Here is a 25,893-nt window from a genome sequence, read left to right as displayed (position 1 = left end):
CGCTGCCCTAATCACTGGGTCATTGCGCCTCCACACCCAGAGTTTCACTGGTACTTAATTTATCGACCCCGAAAGGATGAAAGGCAAAGTCGACCTCGGCGGAATTTGAACTCAGAACGTAACGGCAGACAAAATACTGCTAAGCATTTCGCCCGGCCTGCTAACGTTTCTGCCAGCTTTCCCAGACTTGTGCTTCAGAGGGTAACTTTCTAGATACAATCCCGTGGTCATTGATGATCAAGGAGTGGAGTGGGGTCTTTACCTTTACCCTTTCTTACCTGTAATATAAACCAACTCCAAGAAAGTGCGCTTTACTTCAGAGATTATTTCTGATCGCTTCTTCGACCACTTTCCCTGTTGTGAAGCACTTTTCTTTTATCTTTTGCTTGCTTCGCTCATTAGACTGTGGCCATGCTGGAGCACAGCTTTGAAATTTTCAGGCAAATGAATTGACACTTCTACTTCTTTTTTAAGCCTGGTACTTATTCTATCAGTTTCTTTTGCTGAATCACTAAGTTACAACGATGCATGCAACAACACTAGTTGTCAAGCAGTGGTAGGGGACATACACAGACACACAGATGCATACGCACACACACATACATATGACAGGCTTCTTGCAGTTTCCATCTACCAAATCTACTCAGAAGGCTTTGGTTGGCTGAAAACACTTGCCCAAGGTGCCACTCAGCGGGACTGAATCCAGGACCACACACACATATATACGAGCTTCTTTCAGTTTCCATCTACCAAATCCACTTTGGTCAGCCCAAGGCTATAGTGAAGACACTTGCCCAAGGTGCCACACAATGGGACTGAACCCAGAACCATGTGGAAGTTTTCAGCAGACGTTGCCACTTTTACAATTATTTAATAAACTTTGGCATCTTACACAATACCATCAAGCTCGGAAGGCAGATTAATGATCGTTTCAGATGTAGAATACAAAATAGGAAGTCAACAACTATTGAAAAGGTCACAAGACACAACAAAAATCTTAGGAAAAATAAATAAATGAGTGGAAACTTTACCGGTGAGTGTGTTAAATAATAAGGCTCTAAAAGAGAACGACTCTCCCCAGACACAACAAAATATGCTTCAACACACGAACTCACATAAAGAATCTTGCAAACCAAATCCAAAAATGAAATGAAATAGGAAGAAATAATTACAAACGTTAGAAAACGGTGACATTAAGTTTTTTTATTTTTATTAAATGATTGAGGTTTGATGAAATTACATTAAATTTCAGTCTTGGAAGTTACAAAAGATAATTTGTTATTGTTGCTTGTAGGCTCCTAGTGAGCCCCAGCTTCGAAGAACACCAATCATCGAAGGCGTTCCATTGCGGACAATTTTAACCATTATTCATGCATGGTGTATAAAGGACATTACCTAATGCACCTAACCGTTCTTATAACAGTAAATATGTAATTCCAGGAAGATCTGGTTGTTACTTGTCCTATGTGGTGGATGATCACACAAAGACAGTTTACTTATGATCAACGTTTTGTAAAAGATGTCAAAGATATCGTTGTATAAATTACGAGGGAATTTGTTTTTTTTTTATCAGGGCACCCTTTCAGATTATTCCAAAAGGAATGGGGTCAATACTCTCATCAGCTTTATCATGTATCTAAGAATCTAGTTTCTTTTTTGCTGAATGCTTCCTTTATGATGATGCTGCTGATGACTGGAGACAAATTTTTGTAATGAGTCGATGGCATTGTCTGCACGGCAATTTTGGTGGAGGACGAAGTTGATTTTGTTAAGCCTTTCTCTTCTGTCATTTGATTTCTTCTTTTTCTTTTCTGGTAGCTTCAAAGTTTTTGGTTCTGATGGTGATGGAACACTGCCACTTGGTACAGTTTTGGGCTTGTGTTTCAAACGTTTTAGGCCCAATTCCAGTGGATGTCAGTGTTGCTTTGAGTTTGTCATTGTATCTTCGAAGAGGGCAACCCCCAACTTCAGGTCATTTTCCTCAAGTTCAATCCATTCTAGCAACATTTCACCATAGTGATTAGATATATAATTACTAAAAGAGATTCTTTGACTAGATAACATAGTACCATTATTACAGTCACTCACTAGCGTGAATTTGTGCATGTCTGGACAAATCACCGTTTTGTGAGAATGCCTCACCACAGACATCACAGAAATATGGTTTCTCATCCGTATGGACAGATTTATGGTTCCTCAAACTGCTATTTAAAGTGAATGTTTTACCACAAATATCACAGTGATAGGGTTTCTCACCTGTGTGAATACGTTTATGGCAAGACAAATGAGCAGTTTGAGAGAATGTTTTACCACAGAAATCACAGCGGTATGGTTTTTCTCCGGTGTGTATACGTTTGTGACGAGATAAAGCACCACTTTCAAAGAACGCCTTACCACAGATATCACAGGAGTACGATTTCTCACCTGTGTGTCTACGTTTATGCTTGTTTAAGAAATTGTTCTGAGAAAACATTTTACCACAGATATCACAGCGGAAGGGTCTCTCCCCAGTATGGTTTCTTACATGGTAGAGTAAAGATGTCCTCACAGAGAATTGCTTACCACAGATATCACAGGAGTACAACTTCTCACCTGTGTGAATACGTTTGTGGCGAGATAAATTGCCAAGCTGAGAGAACTTTTCACCACAGATATCACAATCATAAGGTTTCTCTCCTGTGTGGATACGTTTGTGGCAAGATAAATGACCAATTTGAGAGAATGTTTTGCCACAGACATCACACCGGTATGGCTTCTCACCTGTTTTTGTAGGTTTAATTTTGTTCAACAAACTTTTCTGAGAAAAGGTTTCATCACCAATTTCACAGTGGAATGGCTTCTCTCCTGTATGAGTTTTTATATGGTAACGTAAAGAAGTTCTCTGGGAGAAAGATTTACCACAGCTTCTACAAGAGTAAGGTTTTTCACGTTTGTGAGTACGGATGTGTTTAGATAATTGCATTCTTTCAAAGAATATTTTACCACAGATATCACAGTGGAATGATTTCTCTCCCGTATGATTTTTTACATGGTTGAGTAAAGATTTCCTTTCTGAAAACTGTTTACCACACATATCACAAGCATGTAGCTTCTCACCTGTGTGAGTACGTTTGTGGCGAGACAAATTGCTACGTTGAGAGAATTTTTCACCGCAGATATCACAATCATAGGGTTTCTCTCCTGTGTGGATGCGTATGTGACAAGACAATGCACCACTCTCAAAGAATGCCTTACCACAGATATCACAAGAGTACGATCTTTCACCTGCATGTCTACGTTGATGCCTGTTTAACAAACTGTTCTGAGAAAACGTTTTGCCACAGATATCACAGTGGAATGGCTTCTCAACTGCGTGAGTATGTTCATGTTGAGATAAGGCATTGCGTGCGAAAAACGCTCTGCCGCACGTCTTACATTGGAATGGTTTTTCACTTGTGTGAATAAGTTTGTGTTTAGACAAGGCACCACTTTCAGGAAATACTTTATCACAAAATTCACAGTGGAATGGTTTCTCTCTTGTATGAACGTTTTTATGGTAAAGTAAAGAATGTCTTTGAGAGAATGCTTTGCCACAGATGTCACAACAGTATGGTTTCTCACCTGTGTGAGTACGTATGTGGCATGTTAAATTACCAATGTGGGAGAACATTTTACCACAGACATCACAGGTGAACGGTTTCTCACCTGTATGAGTACGTTCATGGGTAGATAATTGTCCTCTTAGTAAGAATGCTTTGCCACAAATATCACATTCATGTGGCTTTTTCCCTGTATGAATTAATTTATGCCGATCTAAATTTTTCTTCATCGCAAATACCTTTCCGCAAATGTTACAGGGATATGATTTCTTCCCTGTCTCTTCTTGAGGCTGCTGCAATACATCGTTATCTCCAGGTTGGGTTTCATTACAAACCTGACTTTCACACAGTTTCTCATCCATAATTTCTTCTCTTAATCACATAACAATGCAAACATATGTTGCTCGTTTTCTTTGTAATTTATAATGAAGACAGAGTTCAAATAATATTCCAAATAAATATTGTTTCCGCAAACAGTGTTAATAAATTCTGAAAATATATATCCTGAAAAGAAATTATTTTAAGATTCTTCGTTTAGATAGAATCACTTTGCTGGATTCAATCCATGAATGAGAAAACATCTCAATAAAAGATCTTTAAACCTGCTCCACTTGTCACTATCCAACAATGAAACATGTTTCACAGAATGGAAGACATTTCGTATGATGAGTCATAGTAAAGTTTCCAATTGTATTTAACACACAAACTCATCTAGTAAACATTTTTGCAACTTTGCACAAAATATTTGAAGTTAATATTGATTCAGAGAGATATTTCACAGTAATTTAATCAATGTTATAGTTATATATAGTTATATAGTTATATATAGTTATATATAGTGACATGTCTTCTTGATGATGTTGTTCTTCAGTCTTTAAGCAGATTTCTTGCCATGTCCTGGGAGAGAAAGAGGTTTCCCTTTTTATGCCATCACAAACCCTGAAACACACAAAAAAATATATGTCAATCACAATTAATATGTAAATAGAAAGGATATTAAAGACAAATATCTTGGCCAAAATGCACAGTAAGTTAAAATATATACGGTATTATAAATTAATGATACAGACATGCAAAAATGAAAAATGGAAACTTTCTATAAATATTGTTAGAAAGATTTGGCAAGGAATGGCCATTAAATGTGGACTCATCAACATTTAACATCCCTTTTCATTGCTGGCATAGGTTGAACGGTTTCACATGAGCTGGTCAGCTGGAGCACTGCCCAGGCTCCAATTGTCTGTTTTGGCATGGTTTCTATGGCTGGATGCCTTTCCTAATGCCAACCACTTTACAAAGTTTACAGGGTGCTCCTTATGTGGTACTGGCACTGGTGTTTCATACATGGCATCAGCACATTCCCTTACATGGCACCAACACCAGACTTTGTAAATCTTCCAAAAGTTTGATGCATTTCGATTCAGAACAGTTACAAACCTAAAGTTTGCATTAAAAATGTTCAGTGCAGTTTTACAGCAAAAACTATGGAAGATGAAGGAAAGGCAGACAGATGGATGGAATAACAGTCAAACACAGATATTTTGGATGGCAGATGGAAAAGAGAAAGAGCAAGAATACAGCATGCCTGTGTTTGTAGCATCTGTCATGAAGCGATCGTTTGCCAGTTTGTTAGATGACCACTTTCAGGAGTGGGATCTACAATGTGTAACGCCTTCTTTGCCCATGTGTTTGATTAGTACTGTAATGTGACTTGGATTCCAGCCATGAAGAATAAGACACGATGGGCATTCACACTTTTGTGAGCAGTCCAACTTTAAACCCTAACGCAGATCAGGTCATTTCACAGTATAGACTACTGTTGTAGACTGTATACTAACGTTGAAACCGAACGAAGATTCTGATATTGCTGACAACTTTACGCTAATGACGACGCAAGGATTGGTTTGGTCTAAACTGAAACACTTTTAATCATGCGTTTGCAGATCGAATAACTGCTTATTGATTTGTGACATACATATACATGCACGACGGGTTTCTTTCAGTTTCTATTCACGAGGCTTTGGTCGGACAGATGCTAAACTAGAAAATACTAGTCCGTGAAGTAGGGCAAGCGGGACTGAACCTAAGATCACATAGTTGGGAAACAAGCTTCTGAACCACAGAGCCAAAAATTTCAAAAGTAAATAATAAAAAGTGTTAAACTTACCAAAATTAAAGCTTAACACTTGACGACAGATTGAACGATCGAAAGCACCTTCAATTTCTTTTTATAAATTTTTTTAACATAATTATAATCTAAACCCCGCAAAAAGTAATTTAGCAAAATTCCACATAAACACAATACTTCTTATTGCCTCTATAAAGTATTTTCTTTAAAAACATCGAAATTTTGGAATTTTACTTTCTTCTGCTTTCCATTACAATAACAGTAATACTAACAATAGCAATACATTTTGTAGCCTTGTTTACGTATTTACAATTAGGCTAAGTCTTTCTAATTAATTGACATATTCGGTAATTTGAGAGAAATCGTTGATTTCGAAGATTTGTATTGCGAATAACGGAAAAACTATCTGTTAATAACGGGAGCCCGTTAGATCGAAATCGGAACGGATTAGAAACAGTAGGGGAGGGGAAACATGCATGTGCGTTAAATGAAAGTCCGTTGACGGCACCAACGGTCTATTTTGTATCGTTTATAATGTAATAAAAGAAATTAAGGAGGTAATGTAGAATTACCTGATGTGCAATTTCAATGTTCAATCAGTTAGTGTCAGACGTATGTTAATCACTTATATGTTTAGTGATGTTTGTTGTTCATAGTTGAGACATGCAATCTATGTTGTCTGTTTACACAGTACGGTGGAGGCGCAATGGTCCAGTGGTTAGAGCAGCGGACTCGCGGTCATACCATCGCGGTTTCGATTCCCAGACCGGGCGTAGTGAGTGTTTATTGAGCGAAAATACCTAAAGCTCCACGAGGCTCCGGCAGGGGGATGGTGGCGAACCCTGCTGTACTCTTCCACCACAACTTTCTCTCACTCTTTCTTCCTGTTTCTGTTGTGCCTGTAATTCAAAGGGTCGGCCTTGTCACACTGTGTCATGCTGAATATCCCCGAGAACTACGTGTGGCGAACCCTGCTGTACTCTTCCACCACAACTTTCTCTCACTCTTTCTTCCTGTTTCTGTTGTGCCTGTAATTCAAAGGGTCGGCCTTGTCACACTGTGTCATGCTGAATATCCCCGAGAACTACGTTAAGGGTACACGTGTCTGTGGAGTGCTCAGCCATTTGCACGTTAATTTCACGAGCAGGCTGTTCCGTTGATCGGATCAACTGGAACCCTCGACGTCGTAAGTGACGGAGTGCCAACAACAATATATATATATATATATATATATATATATATATATATATATATATATATATATATATAAATATTGGGATTTATTATTGTTGTGTATTAAAAACATTCTGTTTTTTGTTACAACCAAACAGGTTTCTAGGTGTGATCTTTTCCAAAAATGAACTTTTTGAATATTATAGGCAGTCTTGTATTTAATTCCTGATCACCGGCAGCATACTTTTATCTACAACTGTCAGGCATTCAACATTAATCAGGTCCCCTACCATAATTTTCTCATGGTGAGTGCTGGTAATAATTCTTTCAGCCCTAGGTACAAGCCTGGAGTTTTGGAGGAGAAGGATGGGGAGCTAGTCAATTACATCAATACCAGTGTCCAACCAGGGTCAACCTTGGCAGCTTTTGAACTCAGAAAGGCTGGGAAAAATACCACTAAGCATTTTGTCCAGTGCAGTAACAGTTCTGCCATTGAGTTGCCCAGTGCTGCTAATAATCCTTTCTACTAGAGACACAATGCCTGAAATTTTGGGCAGGGAGACAGTCAATTACATCTACCCCAGTACTCAACTGGTACTTAATTTATCGACCCCGAAAGGATAAAAGCAAAGTCTACCTCAGTGGAATTTGAACTTGGAACGTAGCGATGGGCGAAATACTGCTAAGCGTTTCGTCCTGCGTGCGAACAATTCTGCCAGCTCACTGCCTTCCAGTGCCCTTTTTAGGGGCTTTCAGGGTGTTGCAGCCATGCAGATTATCTCAGGTGAGAAAACCAGGTGGAGCCCATGCCTCTCCAGGCTAAACTTATTTTTACAGCTGAGTGGACTGGAGTAATGTGAAGTGAAGCGTCTTGCTCAAGAACACAATGGAGAACTCAGTCCAGAGAACGAAACCACAATCTTATGGTCATGAGTCCAACACCCTAACCACTAAGCCACACATCCTCATAAACAACTAAATTACAAAATGTGATCATGTTACAGTTTTATTGACATTTCAATAACCCACAATCATGGGAAATAACAGAAGTGCTCCAGATATGACCATCCTGTCAATATAGTGTTTAATAATAGATAAATATTTTATCACAGTGCAAACCACAAGCAGTCAATGTATTTGTTTTATTTATCAATTTGTCTCAATGAAATGCAGCCATGCTGGAGCAATGCCGTAAAGTGCCGAGGGGAGGAGCAAACCGATTCCAATGCTTGTTTTAAATCTGGTGATTATTCTAACAGTTACTTTTTGTTGAACTGCTATGTAATAGGGTGTGAACAGATAAATAGTTTGTCAAGTGGTGAAAGATGAACAGATGACCATAGAAACAAAGATACATGCACATATTTACAGATTGGTCTTCACAGAGTTTCCAGGTATTTGTCGCGAAATGTAGAGAGTTGAAAGCAGGATCCGATAGCCTAATGACAACATCGAAGAGTAAAGAATAATGTTCAAGGACTTTATTTGCCATCAGTAATTAGTAACATAGACAAAGTAGTAATCATATGAACAGATGAACATAAAAACAAAGGTACATGCACATATGAGCCTGTATGAGTGGAAGACAGTGAATTTACTTAACAGAAGAGTTTCTTTGAATGAGATTATATTTGTGGACTGCCACATGACAACTCATGTCTGGTCAGGTATGCATTGCTGCATTCACCATCTCTGCAAGATACTTCCTCATCCACTGTGATCATGTGGCACATGCTCAACCAACATGAGCATCATCCCAGCCAGATCCGCAGGGAAGAGAACACAATGCACAAGATCCAACTTAGCAACTCAAGCCACATGACCAAATAGTCCCACCTCAAATGCACAATAAGTCAAAGAGAATAAATTCCAACATGTTTCACTCTGATAAATCTTCTCCAATACAATGTATACACGTAGGGATTCTACGACTTTACATTTGCAAAGGTTTCGCAATTTCAAGGCTTTTCTGCAGTGTGTCTTTGTTTGTGTCTATTCAAGGCACCTTTACAGGTAAATGATTTCTCACAGATATCACAATGATAAGGCCTTTCTCCAGTGTGACTCCTGATGTGAACTATAACATCAGAATTATCGAAGAATGATTTTCCACAAATTTCACAGTGAAATCTTTTTTCTCCGTTATGCTTCCGCCTGTGTCTTTTTAAATCACTGTTACTCACATAAGTTTTCCCACATATATCACAGCAGAATGGTTTTTCCCCTGTGTGTAGTAATTTGTGTCTTGTTAAATTACTGCTAGAGTAAAAATATTTGCCACAAATATCACAATGGGATGGTTTTTCTCCAGTGTGTACTCTTTTGTGACTAACAAGATTTGATTTATTAAAAAAGGATTTTCCACAGATTTCGCAGTGGAACGGTTTTTCTCCAGTGTGTATCTTTTTATGAGCAACAAGATATAAATTTAAAGAGAATGATTTCCCACAAATGTTACAATGATAAGGTTTTCCTTCAGTATGTATTCTTTTGTGAACTCTAAGACGGGAATTGGTAACAAACGATTTTCCACATGTTTCACAGTGGAAGGGTTTTCCTTTAGGATGTATTCTTTTGTGAACTCTAAGACGAGAATTGGTAATGAACAACTTCCCACATATGTCACAATGATAAGGTTTTTCTTCAGTGTGAACCTTTACATGAGTAACAAGTATTGAGTTCTTCATAAAAGACTTCCCACATACTTCACAGTTGAATGGTTTCCCTTCATGCTGAATTACTGTGTGTCTTGTTAAATTACTTTTATCAACATATGATTTTCCACATATATCACATCGGAAAGGGCTTTCTCCAGTGTATATGCATTTGTGCCTAGTTAAATAACAATTTTTAATAAACGATTTTCCACACGTTTCACAGTGGAAGGGTTTTTCTCCCGTGTGACTTCGAACATGAACAACAAGTTGAGAATTGTGAGGAAATGATTTTCCACATATATCACATCGGAAAGGGCTTTCTCCAGTGTATATGCATTTGTGCCTTGTTAAATAACAATTTTTAATAAACGATTTTCCACACGTTTCACAGTGGAAGGGTTTTTCTCCTGTGTGACTTCGAACATGAACAACAAGTTGAGAATTGTGAGGAAATGATTTTCCACATATTTGACAGTCAAAAGTATTTTCTCTGGTATGTGTTCTTTTGTGACATCTTAAATAACAATTATCAATAAATGATTTTCCACATATTTCACAGCGATAAGGTTTTTCTCCAGTGTGTCTACGCATGTGGAGAATCAGGTGGTATTTCTGATTCAATGATTTACCACAAATCTCACATTGAAATGGTTTTTGTCCAGTGTGTAACCTTTTATGTTTTTTTAAATTACTGGAATTCACAAAAGTCTTTCCACATATTTCACAATTAATATTTCCCTTTGATGACTTTGCTTTACAGGATGAAGTTTTTTTACCATGAGAGAATGGTTTCTTATCACCAGATGTCTGTTTAACTGAATCTTTAATGTCAGAAACGTTTCTGTTAGAAATGTCCAAGTGATTACTATCATCCATATTAATTCTTCTGAAGATTTTCTTGAAAACTGATGTCTGTGGGTATAATCTCTCTAATGGTTCAGATCTTTGGAGATTCTGCTTACATATAAGGAAAATATGCAATATAGATTTTTTTTTCTTTCTTAGAATGTTTATTGCAGGTTGTGATATCTCTAAGTGTCACACATTGTGTAAACAAAATGACCTCTATATGTATGTTAATAATAATTCTGGATTTAGTTCATGGAAGTTATGTAGGCGGAAAGAGAGAGAGGAGGGCATCCATAAATGACTTGTAGCATTTGTTCCAATGGAATCGGTGTCTTTGTATGGTGGGTTGTAACGGAACAGTCAGCACAACTGAAAAGAAAGAAAATATATAATGCAATGAGATTGATTTTGGAGAGATGAAACTCGTGTTTGTGTGCATGTACATACACATAAACACACACACAAGATTAACCGCGTAGTATAAAAGATTACAATGTGTGTTGTACCATCAATACAAAAAATTATTTCCAAGTTTTGCCACAAGGAAAGCTTGGGAAGGTGGGGATGAGTCGATTCCTTCGACCCCGAAGGGTCGAAAAGCAATATCGACCCCGGCGGAATTTGAACTCAGAACGTAGAGGCGGGAAAATACCGCTAAGCATTTCGTCCAGTGTGCTAACGATTCTGCCAGCTCGCTGTCTTGATATCAATACAAATAATACAGACTTTCTCATTTAAAAGTTAGCTAAAATGTCAAGAAAGCTAATTATTCATTAGTTGGAGATAAAAACCAATTTCAGGTGTTCTCTAATGTGGGGGAACAACCAATTAACGGTGAAACGTAGTTTGTGATGAAAATTTAAATATTTAACCATCCACGTGGCGAAACACCAACCCTCATATATTACATCGGTCACTTTAAGCTATCCATAAGCATAATGGTTCACCTTGACATGAGTTAATTTCTATTCATAATATAATTACCTAAAATATACAAACTTGGTCGTGCCTTGATAATTTTTCATTCGTCTCAATGATTACGACCGGTGACATAAGTTAAATGTCCCTAACGAAATTTAATACAGTCAGTATCAACTTTCAATTATATCAATTTACCCTTTCATTTATATCTACTCTATGGCATATAAATCGAAATTTACACCACCCACCAAAATACTTTTTTAAAAAGGCTTTGACAAATAGGCGGAAAAAATTTGTTGAATATTGTACATCATCATTTAATGGCTGGTTTCCAGGCTGGTATGGGTTGGTTGAAATCTCATGGATATCAGTCATCTACTACAGTGAGACATAGTCTGCCCCTAAAATTGTCACTTAATTACATTGGTCTGAAGTTATTGTAATTTCAAAACAATGTTAGAGTGGCATACAATCGAAGCAAGACGATTTCTCGAAGCCACCATATTTGACTCCTACTTCTTTTCCACATGTAGCAGCTTGTGCATCACAACTCTCCAAGCAAGCAGAAGTCATACTATGAACGTTACAACTGTGTTCAAAGTAAACAAAGGATAAATCTTCTACATCACAAATATGTATATATGAAGGGCATAGTTTCTACATTGTAATTATATAAGCAAACGGACGATATAATCTGTATAATGCAACTGTCTACAAGCAGACGACATAGCTTGTGCGCCACAATATTCACAAGAGATTAACAAACGTCTGAAACTGCCGAGTTGAGTACTGGTCACCTGAGGCTACCTCAATTTAATATTGTGACAGCTGTCCAGGTCATCGTACAAGCGATTACAACCTGCCTCCTTATCTTCTTTTACATTAAAAATTGATACAAAGTACTCTCGTGGTTACTATCAATATAATGAACTTTTCGTCAACAAGTGCTTGTCCCATAAACGTTTCTATTAGTTCGTTTGTATTTCGACTTAACAGACTCTTCGCATTAACAGCCTTACCATCATTGGACTATGAAATTCACGATTTACCTCTTTATTTGCTTTTTGCACTCAATTCTAAAATCAATTCTCTGTAGCCGTACTTTGAATACGAAAGTAAGGCTACAAAACTATATATGTTGTTAGTACTACTGTAATTATAATGGAATTGAGTGAGGAGGAAAATTCCGAAATCTCGATATTTTTATGGGAAATATTTTGTTAGAGGCGATAAGAATTACTTTGTGTTTATGTGGAATTGAATACTGTCAGGTTAGTTTTCATCGGAAATATATTTCTGTAATCTATCTATTTCTCACATCTCCTGTTGTAATGTATAAGAAAACATGTTTATCTCTATGTCTCGTAACTACAGATTAGTGCCCCACGAATTTGATTCTAAATAAATTTGCGAGAAGTGTATACCAAGTGTGGTTGGGGAACAGATGGGCCTGTGTTAAACGTTGGAGTAAACGACGCTGTAGGACCCACCGTTCTATGGCTGACTTATATCTCTGTCCCACCTTTTCATGTAACGTATGATTCTGTATAACTTTTAGAAACAATAATTTCAGATTTTGGCTCAAATTCAGCAAGTTTCGAAGGAGGAGATTAGTTGATTACATCCCCACCTTCCCAAGCTTTCCTTGTGGCAAAACTTGGAAATAATTTTTTGTATTGATAGTGCAACACACATTGTAATCTTTTATACTATGTGGTTAGTCTTGTGTGTGTGTGTTTATGTGTATGTACATGCACACAAACACGAGTTTCATCTCTCCAAAATCAATCTCATTGCATTATATATTTTCTTTCTTTTCAGTTGTGCCGACTGTTCCATTACAACCCACCATACAAAGACACCGATTCCACCAGAACAAATGCTACAAGTCAGTTAGGAATGCTCTCTCTATTTTAAGCCTACATAACTTCCATTAACTATATCCAGAATTATTAACATAGATATAGAGGTCATTTTTGTACACTATGTGTGCCACATAGAGATATCACAACCTGCAATAAACATTCTAAGAGTTATGCAGAAAATAAATCTACGTTGCATATTTTCCTTACATATAAACAGAATCTCATGATATGGATATCATAAGACCAGAAATTAAATCATAAGAGATTATATCCACAGACATCAATTTTCAAGAATTCCTCCAGTGTTAATATGGAGGATGGTAATCACTCGGACACTTCTAATACAAACGTTTCTGACAATGAAGATTCAGTTAAACAGAGATCTGGTGATAAGAAACCATTCTCTCATGGTAAAAAAACTTCATCCTGTAAAACAAAGTCATCAAAGAGAAATATTAATTGTGAAATATGTGGAAAGACTTTTGTGAATTCCAGTAATTTAAAAAACCACAAAAGATTACACACTGGGGAAAAACCATTTCAATGTGAGATTTGTGGTAAGTCATTGAATCAGAAATACCACCTGATTCTCCACAAGCGTAGTCACACTGGAGAAACACCTTATCACTGTGAAATATGTGGAAAATCATTTATTGATAATTGTTATTTAAGAAGTCACAAAAGAACACATACCGGAGAAAATACTTTTGACTGTCAAATATGTGGAAAATCATTTCCTCACAATTCTCGACTTGTTGTTCATGTACGAAGTCACACAGGAGAAAAACCCTTCCACTGTGAAACATGTGGAAAATCGTTTGTTACCAATTCCCGTCTTAGAGTTCACAAAAGAATACATACTGAAGGAAAACCTTATCATTGTAACATTTGTGGGAAATCATTCTCTTTAAATTTATATCTTGTTGGTCATAAAAAGATACACACCGGAGAAGAACCGTTCCACTGTGAAATCTGTGGAAAATCCTTTTTTGATAAATCAAATCTTATTAGTCACAAAAGAGTACACACTGGAGAAAAACCATCCCATTGTGATATTTGTGGCAAATATTTTTACTCTAGCAGTAATTTAACAAGACACAAATTACTACACACAGGGAAAAAACCATTCTGCTGTGATATATGTGGGAAAACTTATGTGAGTAACAGTGATTTAAGAAGACACAGGCGGAAGCATAACGGAGAAAAAAGATTTCACTGTGAAATTTGTGGAAAATCGTTCTTCGATAATTCAGATCTTATTGTTCATATTCGTAGTCACACTGGAGAAAGGCCTTATCATTGTGATATCTGTGAGAATTCATTTACCTATAAAAGTTACTTGAATAAACACAAACAAACACACACTGGAGAGAAGCCTTGAAATTGCGAAACCTTTGCAAATGTAAAGTCGTAGAATCCCTACGTGTATACATTGTATTGGAGAAGATTTATCAGGGTGAAACATGTTGGAATTTATTCTCTTTGACTTATTGTGCATTTGAGGTGGGACTATTTGGTCATGTGGCTTGAGTTGCTAAGTTGGATCTTGTGCATTGTGTTCTCTTCCCTGCGGATCTGGCTGGGATGATGCTCATGTTGGTTGAGCATGTGCCACATGATCACAGTGGATGAGGAAGTATCTTGCAGAGATGGTGAATGCAGCAATGCATACCTGACCAGACATGAGTTGTCATGTGGCAGTCCACAAATATAATCTCATTCAAAGAAACTCTTCTGTTAAGTAAATTCACTGTCTTCCGCTCATACAGGCTCATATGTGCATGTACCTTTGTTTTTATGTTCATCTGTTCATATGATTACTACTTTGTCTATGTTACTAATTACTGATGGCAAATAAAGTCCTTGAACATTATTCTTTACTCTTCGATGTTGTCATTAGGCTATCGGATCCTGCTTTCAACTCTCTACATATAGCAATACAAATGCAAAACAAGAATTACTATTTCTACATCAAATAATTTTTCATCCTTACAATACAATTTGTAAGAAATGTGAGAACTCCACATTTTGTATGTTGCATGTGTATGGTAACATGCAGACAGATCGCAATTTTTTCTCAAATTTCCAGTTTCGTTTTGTGAGTGGGAGCCACCAGTATTTTTTCTCACATTAAATTCCGATGTAATTATAATTTATACAGTTGGAAAGATAGTCGCAGAAAAAAATTACATGGAAAAAATATCCATTTTTCTTAAAGTTATGAGGAAACAAAGCCACCTCGTGTGAATTTTCCAAAACTCCTCTTCTTACCCTCACAAAATATTTACCACCAATTCCGATATAATTGGACATACCATCTAAGCATATTTGTAAGAAATTTCAGTGAAAAATATCCATTTTCTTGAAGTTATGAAGAAAGTAAGTCGGGGAGGGGGTAGAGATGGACTATATGTAATCTGAATCTTTCCCCCCCCTTATTTATTAATTTTTTTACGGAATCCCACGTTTTAGGCTATGGAGATTCCAATTCTGAAAAAAAAATTTTTGAAAAATTTCAATTCCCCCCCCACCCACCGAGCAGGCTATTTACATGCTAGAAATAACAGCCAAATCTCACAAAACTAGTGTTAGGGTTAGGGTTAGGTTTACCCTGTGGATCTATATAAAAACCGGGGGGGGGGGGGAAATCGAAATTCCCAAATTGAGATTAAATTTTTTTTTTTCCAGAATCGGATTCTCCATGGTCTGAAACATAGGATTCCGTAAAAAAAAAAAAAAAATTTAAAAGGGGGGGGGGGGGTATACCCAGATTACATATACTCCATCTCCACCGGGGAGAGCACACCTCTGTACGTATGTCCTAACGTCGCATACAGAGGCTAAATTAATTTTGTATTATTTTATTTTGTTCTTGATTATTCGTTTTGAAACTCATACATACAAGACAATATTGTTCATTTACAGGTCAGTCTTATCAAAATGTGTTTCAACCATGCCATACTGACGCGTAAGTGCCCCCCCCCCCCCACCATTTTTTGTTTCCTCTTAACTTTCAGGAAAAATGGAGATATCATTTGATGAAATTTTCTACGAATGCATTTCAGGTGGTGTAGACCACGGTCATATCCAAAATTAACGAGGAAAAAATAAAAAATTGGTAGATGCGCACACATACATTCAACAGAAAGTTTATTCGACATTAAATTCTGGTATAATTGTAATCTATGCTCTTTGAATGTCACTTGTAGAAAATTTTATCTTAAAAAATATCCATTTATCCATTTTTTAAATATTATGAAGAAACGAATTTGCTAAGAGCAAATTTGTATAAATATACCCCAACTGTAATCCTCAAGGGGTTTTTTTTAATGCACATTTGCGTTTTGTATAGCTGAAGCTCGATTTGAGAGGGTTTTGGTTGCTACTTCTAGCAGTTTTACGACCATGTAGGTGCTTGTTTATACATAACAACAGAAAAAAAGGAAGGTAGAAGCAGAATTAAATACAGTGACAACCAATAAAATATAACTTGGCTTTACTGAAACAAATAAATGAACAATTCTTTCACTCGAGGTCACCAGATGTAAGGGCTGAAATTTATTGCAACAGCCTGTTGTAAGATGTGAATGATGAAGTTTTAAGGAAATATTTATTTAACTGTTACATTATACAATACCTTGCCTCACCGGGCAGGTCATAAAATTGTAAAGCATGCGAAGTAAAAAAAAGTTAATTTCGGCCTGTATCTTCCTATTGTAGTAGTAAACTAGAGAGAGAGACATGGTAATGTGCAGGGAAGAGAAAGTTACATGTCGTAGATTTTCCTTGTATAGTACGTACGTACGTGTGGAGGCGCAATGGCCCAGTGGTTAGGGCAGCGGACTCGCGGTCATACGATCGCGATTTCAATTCTCAGACCGGGCGTTGTGAGTGTTTATTGAGCGAAAACACCTAAAGCTCCACGAGGCTCCGGCAGAGGATGGTGGTGAACCCTGCTGTACTCTTCCACCACAACTTTCTCTCACTCTTACTTCCTGTTTCTGTTGTGCCTGTAATTCAAAGGGTCAACCTTGTCACACTGTATCACGCTGAATATCCCCGAGAACTACGTTAAGGGTACACGTGTCTGTGGAGTGCTCAGCCACTTGCACGTTAATTTCACGAGCAGACTGTTCCGTTGATTGGATCAACTGGAACCCTCGACGGAGTGCCAACACACGTACGTACATGCATACATGTTGTAAATATAGGTGGGAGATCGAAAATTAATTTCGGAACTTTATTTTCTTTTTGTATTTGCTTTCCTTTCCACACTCGTCATATCCAGTGTTCAACATGTAGAAATAAAAATCTAATCTGAACATAACTTAAAAGGAAGAAGTTAGCGTTGAACGCCTGACGTCTTTGTTGTGAAGAAATAACTTATTCTATTTCGTATGTGTATTTCGTGTGTAAGATTCTTGATGTGGATACGTGTGTTGAAAGAAATACAATTAAACCTTGGGAGAGGCATTATGCCGGTTTATAAACACACGCACTGGTTCAGTCCTTTATTAATTTATAAACAGTATTTTTACTGTTTATAAATTAATAAAGGACTGAACCAGTGCGTGTGTTTATTACCGGCATAATGCCTCTCCAAGGGTTTAATTGAATAACTTATTCGTTTCGCTCAAGCGAAGTCAACTTTTGTATATTTCGTTATTGCTATCACATTTCGTCGCAATATTTATTTAGTTACGCGGTGCCTCTTTGATTTACCATCGACTTCAACACTTGTTTCTGACTGTATCAAATTATGTTAGGGACATTTAACTCGCATCACCGCTACCATCATTGAGGCGAAAGTAAAATTATCAACGACTCGCCCGATTTGGTGCATTTCAGGTAATTTAATTATATTAAGTGTTGTAATTAACTCATGTTTATAGGCAACTGAAAGTGACCGATCTGATGTATTAGAATCGGTGTTCCATCATCTGCAAGATTATTTGATTATCATTGCAAACTATGTGACATCATTAATTGGTTTTTCGACGCAATTCTGGATCAAGTACCCCTTATAATTATTTTATATTCTGTGCGATTCTCAAAAAGATTTTGCGTATTTCTACTCTATGTACAGGGATTTATACAATTGTGGAAAAAATATTTCCAAAATGTTTTTTTTTTTTTTAAATCACTGTTTATAATACTACAGTCCACATTTTTCGTTTTGGTGCCAGTAATAGACCATTAAATGTATGGCATTTCTTTCGGCTTAATGGGGAGAAAGATATTGAAAAGCGTCAATACGTCAAAGTGACAAAGGAATGAGCAACGTATCGGGTGGTCAGATGTGCTAAAAATAACAGCTAAAGAATCCTTAAATCTCACACAAAAAATTTTGGGGGTGAAGAAATTGCATAATTGTATGATTTCTCGTATGCAGAACACAAATTCGGCAAAATTTTCTGAAAATTCTACAAAATTAAAAAGTTATGTGGAATTATATGGGGTTCTTAAAGCAGAATCCCGTTAGTTTTTTTTTTCCTCACTTTACAGAACAACTAAAATGTTTTAATCACCAAATTATGAGTAATTAATTTCTTGACTTTTCGGGAGACATTCAAACGAAAAATGTATTATTTGTATTAATTTCACAACACACATTTTAAACATTTTATCATATATGGTTTACAGTCTAAAGTACGTTTATGTGTGTGTATACATATACACACCTGTTACCTCTCTTCTACATCTATCTTGTACAATCATATGTTTTCTTTCTTTACAGTTGTGTTCAATGTCCCGTGACAACCTGCCATACAAAGATACCGATTCCATCAGAACATTTATGGATGCTGTGTTTCTCTGTTTTCATTGTAGATAACTTCAGTCAACTGTATCCATAATTATCAACATAGAAATAAAAGTCATTTGGTCTACAATATGTGTACCACTTGGAGATGTCCCAGCCAGTAACAGATATTCTAGTGTTACATAGAAAAGATATCTACATTGCATATTTTCTACATAAGTAAACAGAGTCCCATGATTTGGACATCATAAGACAAGAAACTGAACCATAATAGATTATAACCACAGGCATCAGTTTTCAAGAATTCCTCCAGAGTTAATATGGAGGATGGTAATCACTCAGACACTTCTAACACAAATGTTTCTGAGAATATAGATTCGATTAAACAGACATCTGATGCTGAAGAACCATTATCTCATGGTAAGAAACCTTTATCCTCTAAAAACAAGTCACCTACAAGAAATATTAATTGTGAAATATGTGGAAAAACTTTTGAGAATTCCAGTAATTTAAAAAGACACAAAAGATTACACACTGGGGAAAAACCATTTAAGTGTGATATTTGTGGAAAGTCGTTGAATCAGAAATACCACCTTATTGTCCACAAGCGTAGTCACACTGGAGAAAAACCTTTCCGCTGTGAATTATGTGGCAAGTCTTTTGTTGATAATTATTATCTAAAGGTTCACAAAAAGAGGCACACTGGACAAAATTGTTTTAATTGTGAAATATGCCAAAAGTTTTTTCCTTACAATTATCTCCTTGTTCTCCACATTCGTAGTCACACTGGAGAGAAGCCCTTCCACTGTGAAATATGTGGAAAGTCGTTTGCTGATAATAGTTTCTTAACAAAGCACAAGAGAACCCATTCTGAAGAAAAATCTTACCACTGTGACATATGTGGGAAATTATTTGTCAGTAATACTGTCTTGAAAATTCACAGAAGAATTCACACTGGAGAGAAACCTTACCATTGTGATATTTGTGGTAAATCTTTTGCCATTAATAGTTCTTTAACAAGTCATTTAAGGATTCACACTGGAGACAAACCTTATTGTTGTCAAATATGTGGAAAATCATTTGTGGTAAAAAGTAATTTAACAAGGCATGAACGAATTCACACTGGAGAGAGACCATTCCACTGTGATATATGTGGAAAATCATTCGTCGACAATAGTGATTTGACAAAGCACAGAAAAATTCACACTGGTGGAAAACCATTTAAATGTGAAACATGTAGGAAATCATTTGTCAATATGCATTCTCTTGGAGTTCACAAAAAGTTACACTCTGAAGGAAAGCTTTTGAATTGTGAAGTATGTAGGAAATCCTTCTTGGATAACTCTCAACTGCTTCGTCACAAAACAGTCCACACTGGAGAAAAACGATTCCACTGTGAAGTGTGTGGAAAATCATTCAGGAAAAACTCGCTGCTTGTTGTCCATATACGTATTCATACTGGAGAGAAACCTTACCACTGTGAAATGTGTGGAAAATCATTTGTAGTTAAAAGTAATTTAACAAGTCACAAACGAGTTCACACTAGAGAAAAACCATTCCACTGTGAAATATGTGGGAGGTCTTTCATGAAGAACTCAGTACTTATTACTCATATACGGAGTCATACTGGAGAAAAGCCTTACCATTGTGATATATGTGGGAAGTTCTTCAGTGCCAATTCTTATCTTGTAGTTCACAAAAGAATACATGAAGGGAAGCCCTATTATTGTGATGTGTGTGGAAAATCATTCTTGATTAAGTCTCTACTTCTTCGTCACGAAAAAGTACACAGTGGAGAAAGACCATTCCAGTGTGAAACGTGTGGGAAATCCTTTTTGGATAAATCTCGACTTGCTCGGCATGAAAGAATACACACGGGAGAAAAACCATTCTCTTGTGATATATGTGGGAAATCCTTCATGGATAATTCTCGACTTCTTCATCACAGAGGCATACACACTGGAGAAAAACCATTCCATTGCGAAACTTGTGGGAAATCTTTCTTGGAGAAGTCTCATCTTGCTAGTCACAAAAGAGTACACACTGGCGAAAAACCTTTTTTTTGTGATATTTGTGGTAAATATTTCTCTTCTGGCAGTAATTTAACAAGGCACAAGGTACAACACATTGGGAAAAAAGAATTCCACTGTGAAATATGTGGGAAATCTTATTTCAGTAATGATGATTTAAGAAGACATAAAAGAATTCATGATGGAGAAAAAACATTTCACTGTGAAATTTGCGGGAAATCGTTCTTCGATAATTCTAATCTTATCGTTCACATCCGTAGTCACACTGGAGAAAAGCCTTATCATTGTGACACATGTGAGAAATCATTTACCTGTAAAGGTGACTTGAATAGACACAAACAAAGACACACTGGAGAAAGGCCTCATTATTGTGAAACATGTGGGAAATCGTATTTCTGTAAAAGTGATTTAAATAACCACAAACGGTCGCACACTAAAGGGAAGGCTTTGAATAGTGAGACCTGAGAAGTCTCTCTGTTGCAAGTCTAAACTTTTAGTCTATCAAAGAAAATGATTACAGACGTATTTTTTTCACAACAAATGTCTTCCATTATATGTAAAGAATAAAAAGTTTAGGAAGGTATAACAATGCACTATAGAACAAAAAATGGACTATATACCTGTTGTAACTTGGTAAACTATAGTCCGATGATATTTCGGAATTAGAATTCCTTCTTTAAATCTTATTTGCTGGAGTCTCTGCTATAAATATATATATATATATATATATATATATATATATATATATATATACCAGCATTTAAGGCAGATGTTAAATGATGAAATATATATATATACACTCATATTTATATATACACACAAACACACACTATATATATATATATATATATACACACACACACATATATATAATATATACACACGATATATATATATATATACACACATTTTATATATATATATATTAATTATTAGTTCCCAAACCTTGATGCTCCTGAAATAATTAAAACATTCCAGAAGCTTAATTCTAGTGACTGTGGTCACATTTTTTCTTGTATTATTTAGAATTCTACTTCACTAAATGTTTTGATATTTTTAATCTTTTTTTTAATTTTCGACAATGTACCATGTTGGTTGATTAACAAAATCACAGTTTTTGTTTATTTGTTGCTGCTGTTTAAGTTACACTTCTGGCGCCATTACCAATTATTTTGAATAAATTTTTTTCAGATATCAGTGCTTCCTTAGTGCTGTTGCCATAAAAAAAAAATGCAGCCAAAATTCTCTGTCACATGGTCGGCATTATGAAGAGCATCTAACCATAGGAATCGTGCCACAGTTGTGGCACTGAAGTAAAAGAAAGGCTCTCTGGCCCACCGATTCCTCTTGAGATATAGAGCCCATCATTTATGATGACAAAGGTTTCAATTCATTTGATCATCAGAACAGCCTGCTTGTAAAATTAATGTGCACACCAGATTGGAGCCTGGTGTAGCCATCTGGTTTCACCAGTCCTCAGTCAAATTGTCCAACCCATGCTAGCATGGAAAGCGGACGTTAAACGACGACAATGATGATGATGATGATCTGATGTAGAAGCTGAGAATTTGAACTTGAGATCATACTAGTTGGATGAGCCGAATCTGCCACACTGGCTCAGCATGGGTAACATCTTTTTTTTTTTATATTATACTCTCAACTAGGAGTAGTTAGCTCAATGTTGTGTGCATGTTCCTCAATTGAAACGTGTATCCTATCCTGAGCCTCAACTTTATATGGTAATTTGTCATGCATCTAATTCCACACGTACTTGAGTTGATGTATATTATTAAAACTGTCACAAGAATAAATATTTTGAGATATCTCTGATTTTGTTTTCTGTTGTTCTTTCAAATGTGTTTTGCTATCCATGATAGCCTATGCCACAGTACATGTGGCACTATTCACGTATGTGCATTTTACATATGAATTTTCAGTTCCATGTGATTTACTGTATTGAGCTACTGAGTAGCTAGCTATTTGTCTAGTTTAAACACAATGTCATAAACTCTCTCTCTCTCTCTCTCTATATATATATATATTAAACAATAGGGTAAAAAATTGAATATTAATTAATATCAATTTAATACCAGGTAAATAGCACATTAAAAGAATCAGGGAGATTCAGAAAAAATATCTGAGATCTCAAGGATTATCGTATATGTTTATATAAAAATATATAAGAGTATATATATAAAGGAGGCCACTAGGTGGACTGCTAATATGCTAGAAGAAGATCACATGTCATGTGTCTATTAAGACCAAATAATTCTCAAAAGGAATTAATAGACACGACATGTGATCTTCTAGCACATTAGCAGTCTACCTAGTGGCCTCCATTATATATACTCTTATATATATTTATGGTGTGCTATGAGAATTTATGGAAAGGTATCCCATAGAACTCAACAAATTTGTTAAAACTGGAGAGGAGATGTTAAAATTTGAAATTCTAACATTTCTTCTCCATTTTTAACAAATATGTTGAGTTCTATGGGATACCTTTCCATAGATTCTCATAGCACACCATATACAAGTAATATTTTTTATATATTCGCAAAAACTTACGCCAGTAAGCTACCAGCAAAATATGAAGAATCTTTGTTAGAAATTGCCTTTTTGGAACCCTCCAAAGTAAAGGATGAAATATAATTCAACCTTTTCACACACACCCATGTATGTGTGTATATATATATATATGTGTGTGTGTGTGTGTGTGTATTTATATATATATATATATATGTATGTATGTATATATATATGTATGTATGTATATCATCATCATCATCGTTTAACGTCCGCTTTCCATGCTAGCATGGGTTGGACGATTTGACTGAGGACTGGTGAAACCGGATGGCAACACCAGGCTCCAATCTAATTTGGCAGAGTTTCTACAGCTGGATGCCCTTCCTAACGCCAACCACTCAGAGAGTGTAGTGGGTGCTTTTACGTGTCACCCGCACGAAAACGGCCACGCTCGAAATGGTGTCTTTTATGTGCCACCCGCACACACATATATATATAAATATATATATAATATATTAGAAAAAATAATAATCAGGTACTCAGATGTCGTGGTTTTGATTCCTGTTCTGGGCAATGTGTTGTGTCTTTTTTTCTTTCCATGTTGCTCCAGTCCATTCTTTAGGCAAAAATGAGTAATCCTGCTACAGACCAGAATCCCATCCAAGGAGGAACATACACAAAGAAACTGGACCCTATTCTCCTTATGGGGTAATGAGGACTAACCATAGGCACAAGGCCTGAAAAATTTGTGGGAGAGGCTCAGTTGATTAAATATACCTGTTACCTAGCTTCTCTTCTGTTATAAATTCTCTGCTACCCCAACTTTTCCAGTCTTTCCATGCCGGTTTCTTTGTTCTTATGATACTGTCTACTTCACTGTTCCACCACCATGTCATCCTAGGGCTGGCTGGAACCTTTCTCCAGCCCCAAGTTATTTAATAATAAGCCAGTACCGCTGGACTGGGTCCTGTGCAGGTGGCACATAAAATACACCATTTCGAGTGTGGCCGTTGCCAGTACCTCCTGACTGGCACGTAAAAGCACCCACTACACTCTCGGAGTGGTTGGCGTTAGGAGGGGCATCCAGCTGTAGAAACTCTGCCAAATCAGATTGAAGCCTGATGTAGCCATTTGGTTCACCAGTCCTCAGTCAAATCGTCCAACCCATGCTAGCATGGAAAGCGGATGTTAAACGACGATGAAATAACAGTGTAAGTCATAAGCATCATTTTAACGTGTTAACTGCCATGGCCTGTTACCGGAACTTCTCTGTGATGCCACATACTTCGCATGCTTTTGCTCTCAGTGTAGCCACAGCTGTGACAGAAAGCGGTGAGTGTGGGTTCAACTTCTAAAGTACTACCTAGAAACATTTAGCACTCAAGTTATTTAAACCTTTAGTATTCAGATTACTCTGTCAAATGCAAGATTTGGGTTCCACAGAGGCAAAGTGGCCGAGTTCCTTTCGACTGTCGGGCCTCACGGTGGCAATGACCAAGACCTTTGGCATTATATTGTGCTTGAGAAGACCCCTCAAGCTGAGCACAACCACAGTCATGGCAGATACTGCTGTCACGCAAATGACATCAGTGCCAGTGGCACGTAAAAGCACCCATTACACTCTTGAAGTGGTTGGCGCTAGGAAGGGCATCCAGCCGTAGAAAACCATGCCAAATCAGACGAGCCTAGCACAGCCTTCCAGCCCAGTCAAACTGTCCAACCCATGCCAGCATGGACAATGGATGTTAAATGCTGATAATGATGATGAATGACATTGTAGGGTAGTTGTGAGAGGCCAGATCTGGCTGGTTTGAACATAAAACAGGTAGAATATTTAGGCTGGATATGGCCAGTTTAAATATCCTTGAGACATAACGAAGATACAGAATAAAATATTTTCTCAAATTATGAAAATGTACCATCAGAGGTGCATGTGGCAGTTGTGTGAGGTTTGCAATGAACTACATGTGGATAAAAGTGCTAGATAATTACAGTGCAGTCATGTAGATACTCTGAGTTCAATCTCAGGCAAGGCATTAAGATAAATCACAAGACACCTGAAGAAGGCTGGAGTGTACACAGCTATAACATAGTGGAAGCAACAATCAAGATGAGGATACCATACCAACTAATATACATGTCAGTGGTTCCCAAACTTTATTGGGTCGCCGCCCCCTTGACACCCTGGCCACATTCCTAACACCCCTATCCCAAACATAGACCTCTTTCTGAAGTAAATTCAAAGCAACTATATTTAACAAATAAAACTTAACCTAATGGACCCATTATTCTGTTGTTTTTTCATGAATCGCTACCCCATTATTGCCCTAATTTTCTTCAATGCTCCCTTGGAACTTTCTCCCCCCCCCCCCAGGGGGGAGGGGCAATACTGCTCAGTTTGGGAA

At 36.8% G+C, this 25,893-nt stretch overlaps 3 protein-coding genes across 6 annotated transcripts; 2 read left to right on the top strand and 1 right to left on the bottom strand.

The window, feature by feature from the left end:
* Positions 1–1,183: 1,183 nt before the first annotated feature.
* Positions 1,184–11,505, bottom strand: LOC106867728 (uncharacterized). The gene is made up of 3 exons (XM_052977156.2): positions 11,370–11,505; positions 8,840–10,754; positions 1,184–3,756 (listed from the first exon to the last, which is right to left on the bottom strand). The coding sequence occupies exons 2-3, from the start codon at positions 10,410–10,412 to the stop codon at positions 2,081–2,083; spliced, it is 3,249 nt and encodes a 1,082-aa protein (XP_052833116.2). The 5' UTR covers positions 10,413–10,754; positions 11,370–11,505; the 3' UTR covers positions 1,184–2,080.
* LOC128250973 (uncharacterized) lies at positions 11,276–15,044 on the top strand. Of its 2 annotated transcripts, none has more exons than XM_089343541.1 (2): positions 11,276–11,469; positions 13,128–15,044. In XM_089343541.1, exon 2 carries the CDS (start codon positions 13,482–13,484, stop codon positions 14,550–14,552), a length of 1,071 nt encoding a protein of 356 aa, XP_089199667.1. In that variant the 5' UTR covers positions 11,276–11,469; positions 13,128–13,481; the 3' UTR covers positions 14,553–15,044. The 2 variants fall into 2 exon arrangements, with proteins under 2 accessions (XP_089199667.1, XP_089199666.1); XM_089343540.1 differs by lacking the exon at positions 11,276–11,469 and adding an exon at positions 12,438–12,577.
* An 892-nt stretch (positions 15,045–15,936) lies between these two features.
* On the top strand, positions 15,937–22,792 carry LOC106867729 (uncharacterized). 3 transcript variants are annotated; one of them, XM_089343488.1, is made up of 2 exons: positions 15,937–16,139; positions 18,909–22,792. In XM_089343488.1, exon 2 carries the CDS (start codon positions 19,253–19,255, stop codon positions 21,425–21,427), a length of 2,175 nt encoding a protein of 724 aa, XP_089199614.1. In that variant the 5' UTR covers positions 15,937–16,139; positions 18,909–19,252; the 3' UTR covers positions 21,428–22,792. The 3 variants fall into 3 exon arrangements, with proteins under 3 accessions (XP_089199614.1, XP_089199613.1, XP_052833060.1); XM_089343487.1 differs by lacking the exon at positions 15,937–16,139 and adding an exon at positions 16,474–17,351; XM_052977100.2 differs by lacking the exon at positions 15,937–16,139 and adding an exon at positions 17,369–18,019.
* The last annotated feature ends 3,101 nt before the right edge of the window (positions 22,793–25,893 follow it).

This window comes from Octopus bimaculoides, chromosome 27 (assembly GCF_046866305.1).
Source record: "Octopus bimaculoides isolate indiv1 chromosome 27, ASM4686630v1, whole genome shotgun sequence".
NCBI classification, from domain to species: Eukaryota; Metazoa; Mollusca; class Cephalopoda; order Octopoda; family Octopodidae; genus Octopus; species Octopus bimaculoides.
Note: the sequence above shows the minus strand (reverse complement) of the source record. Positions and strands in the feature narration are given on the sequence as shown.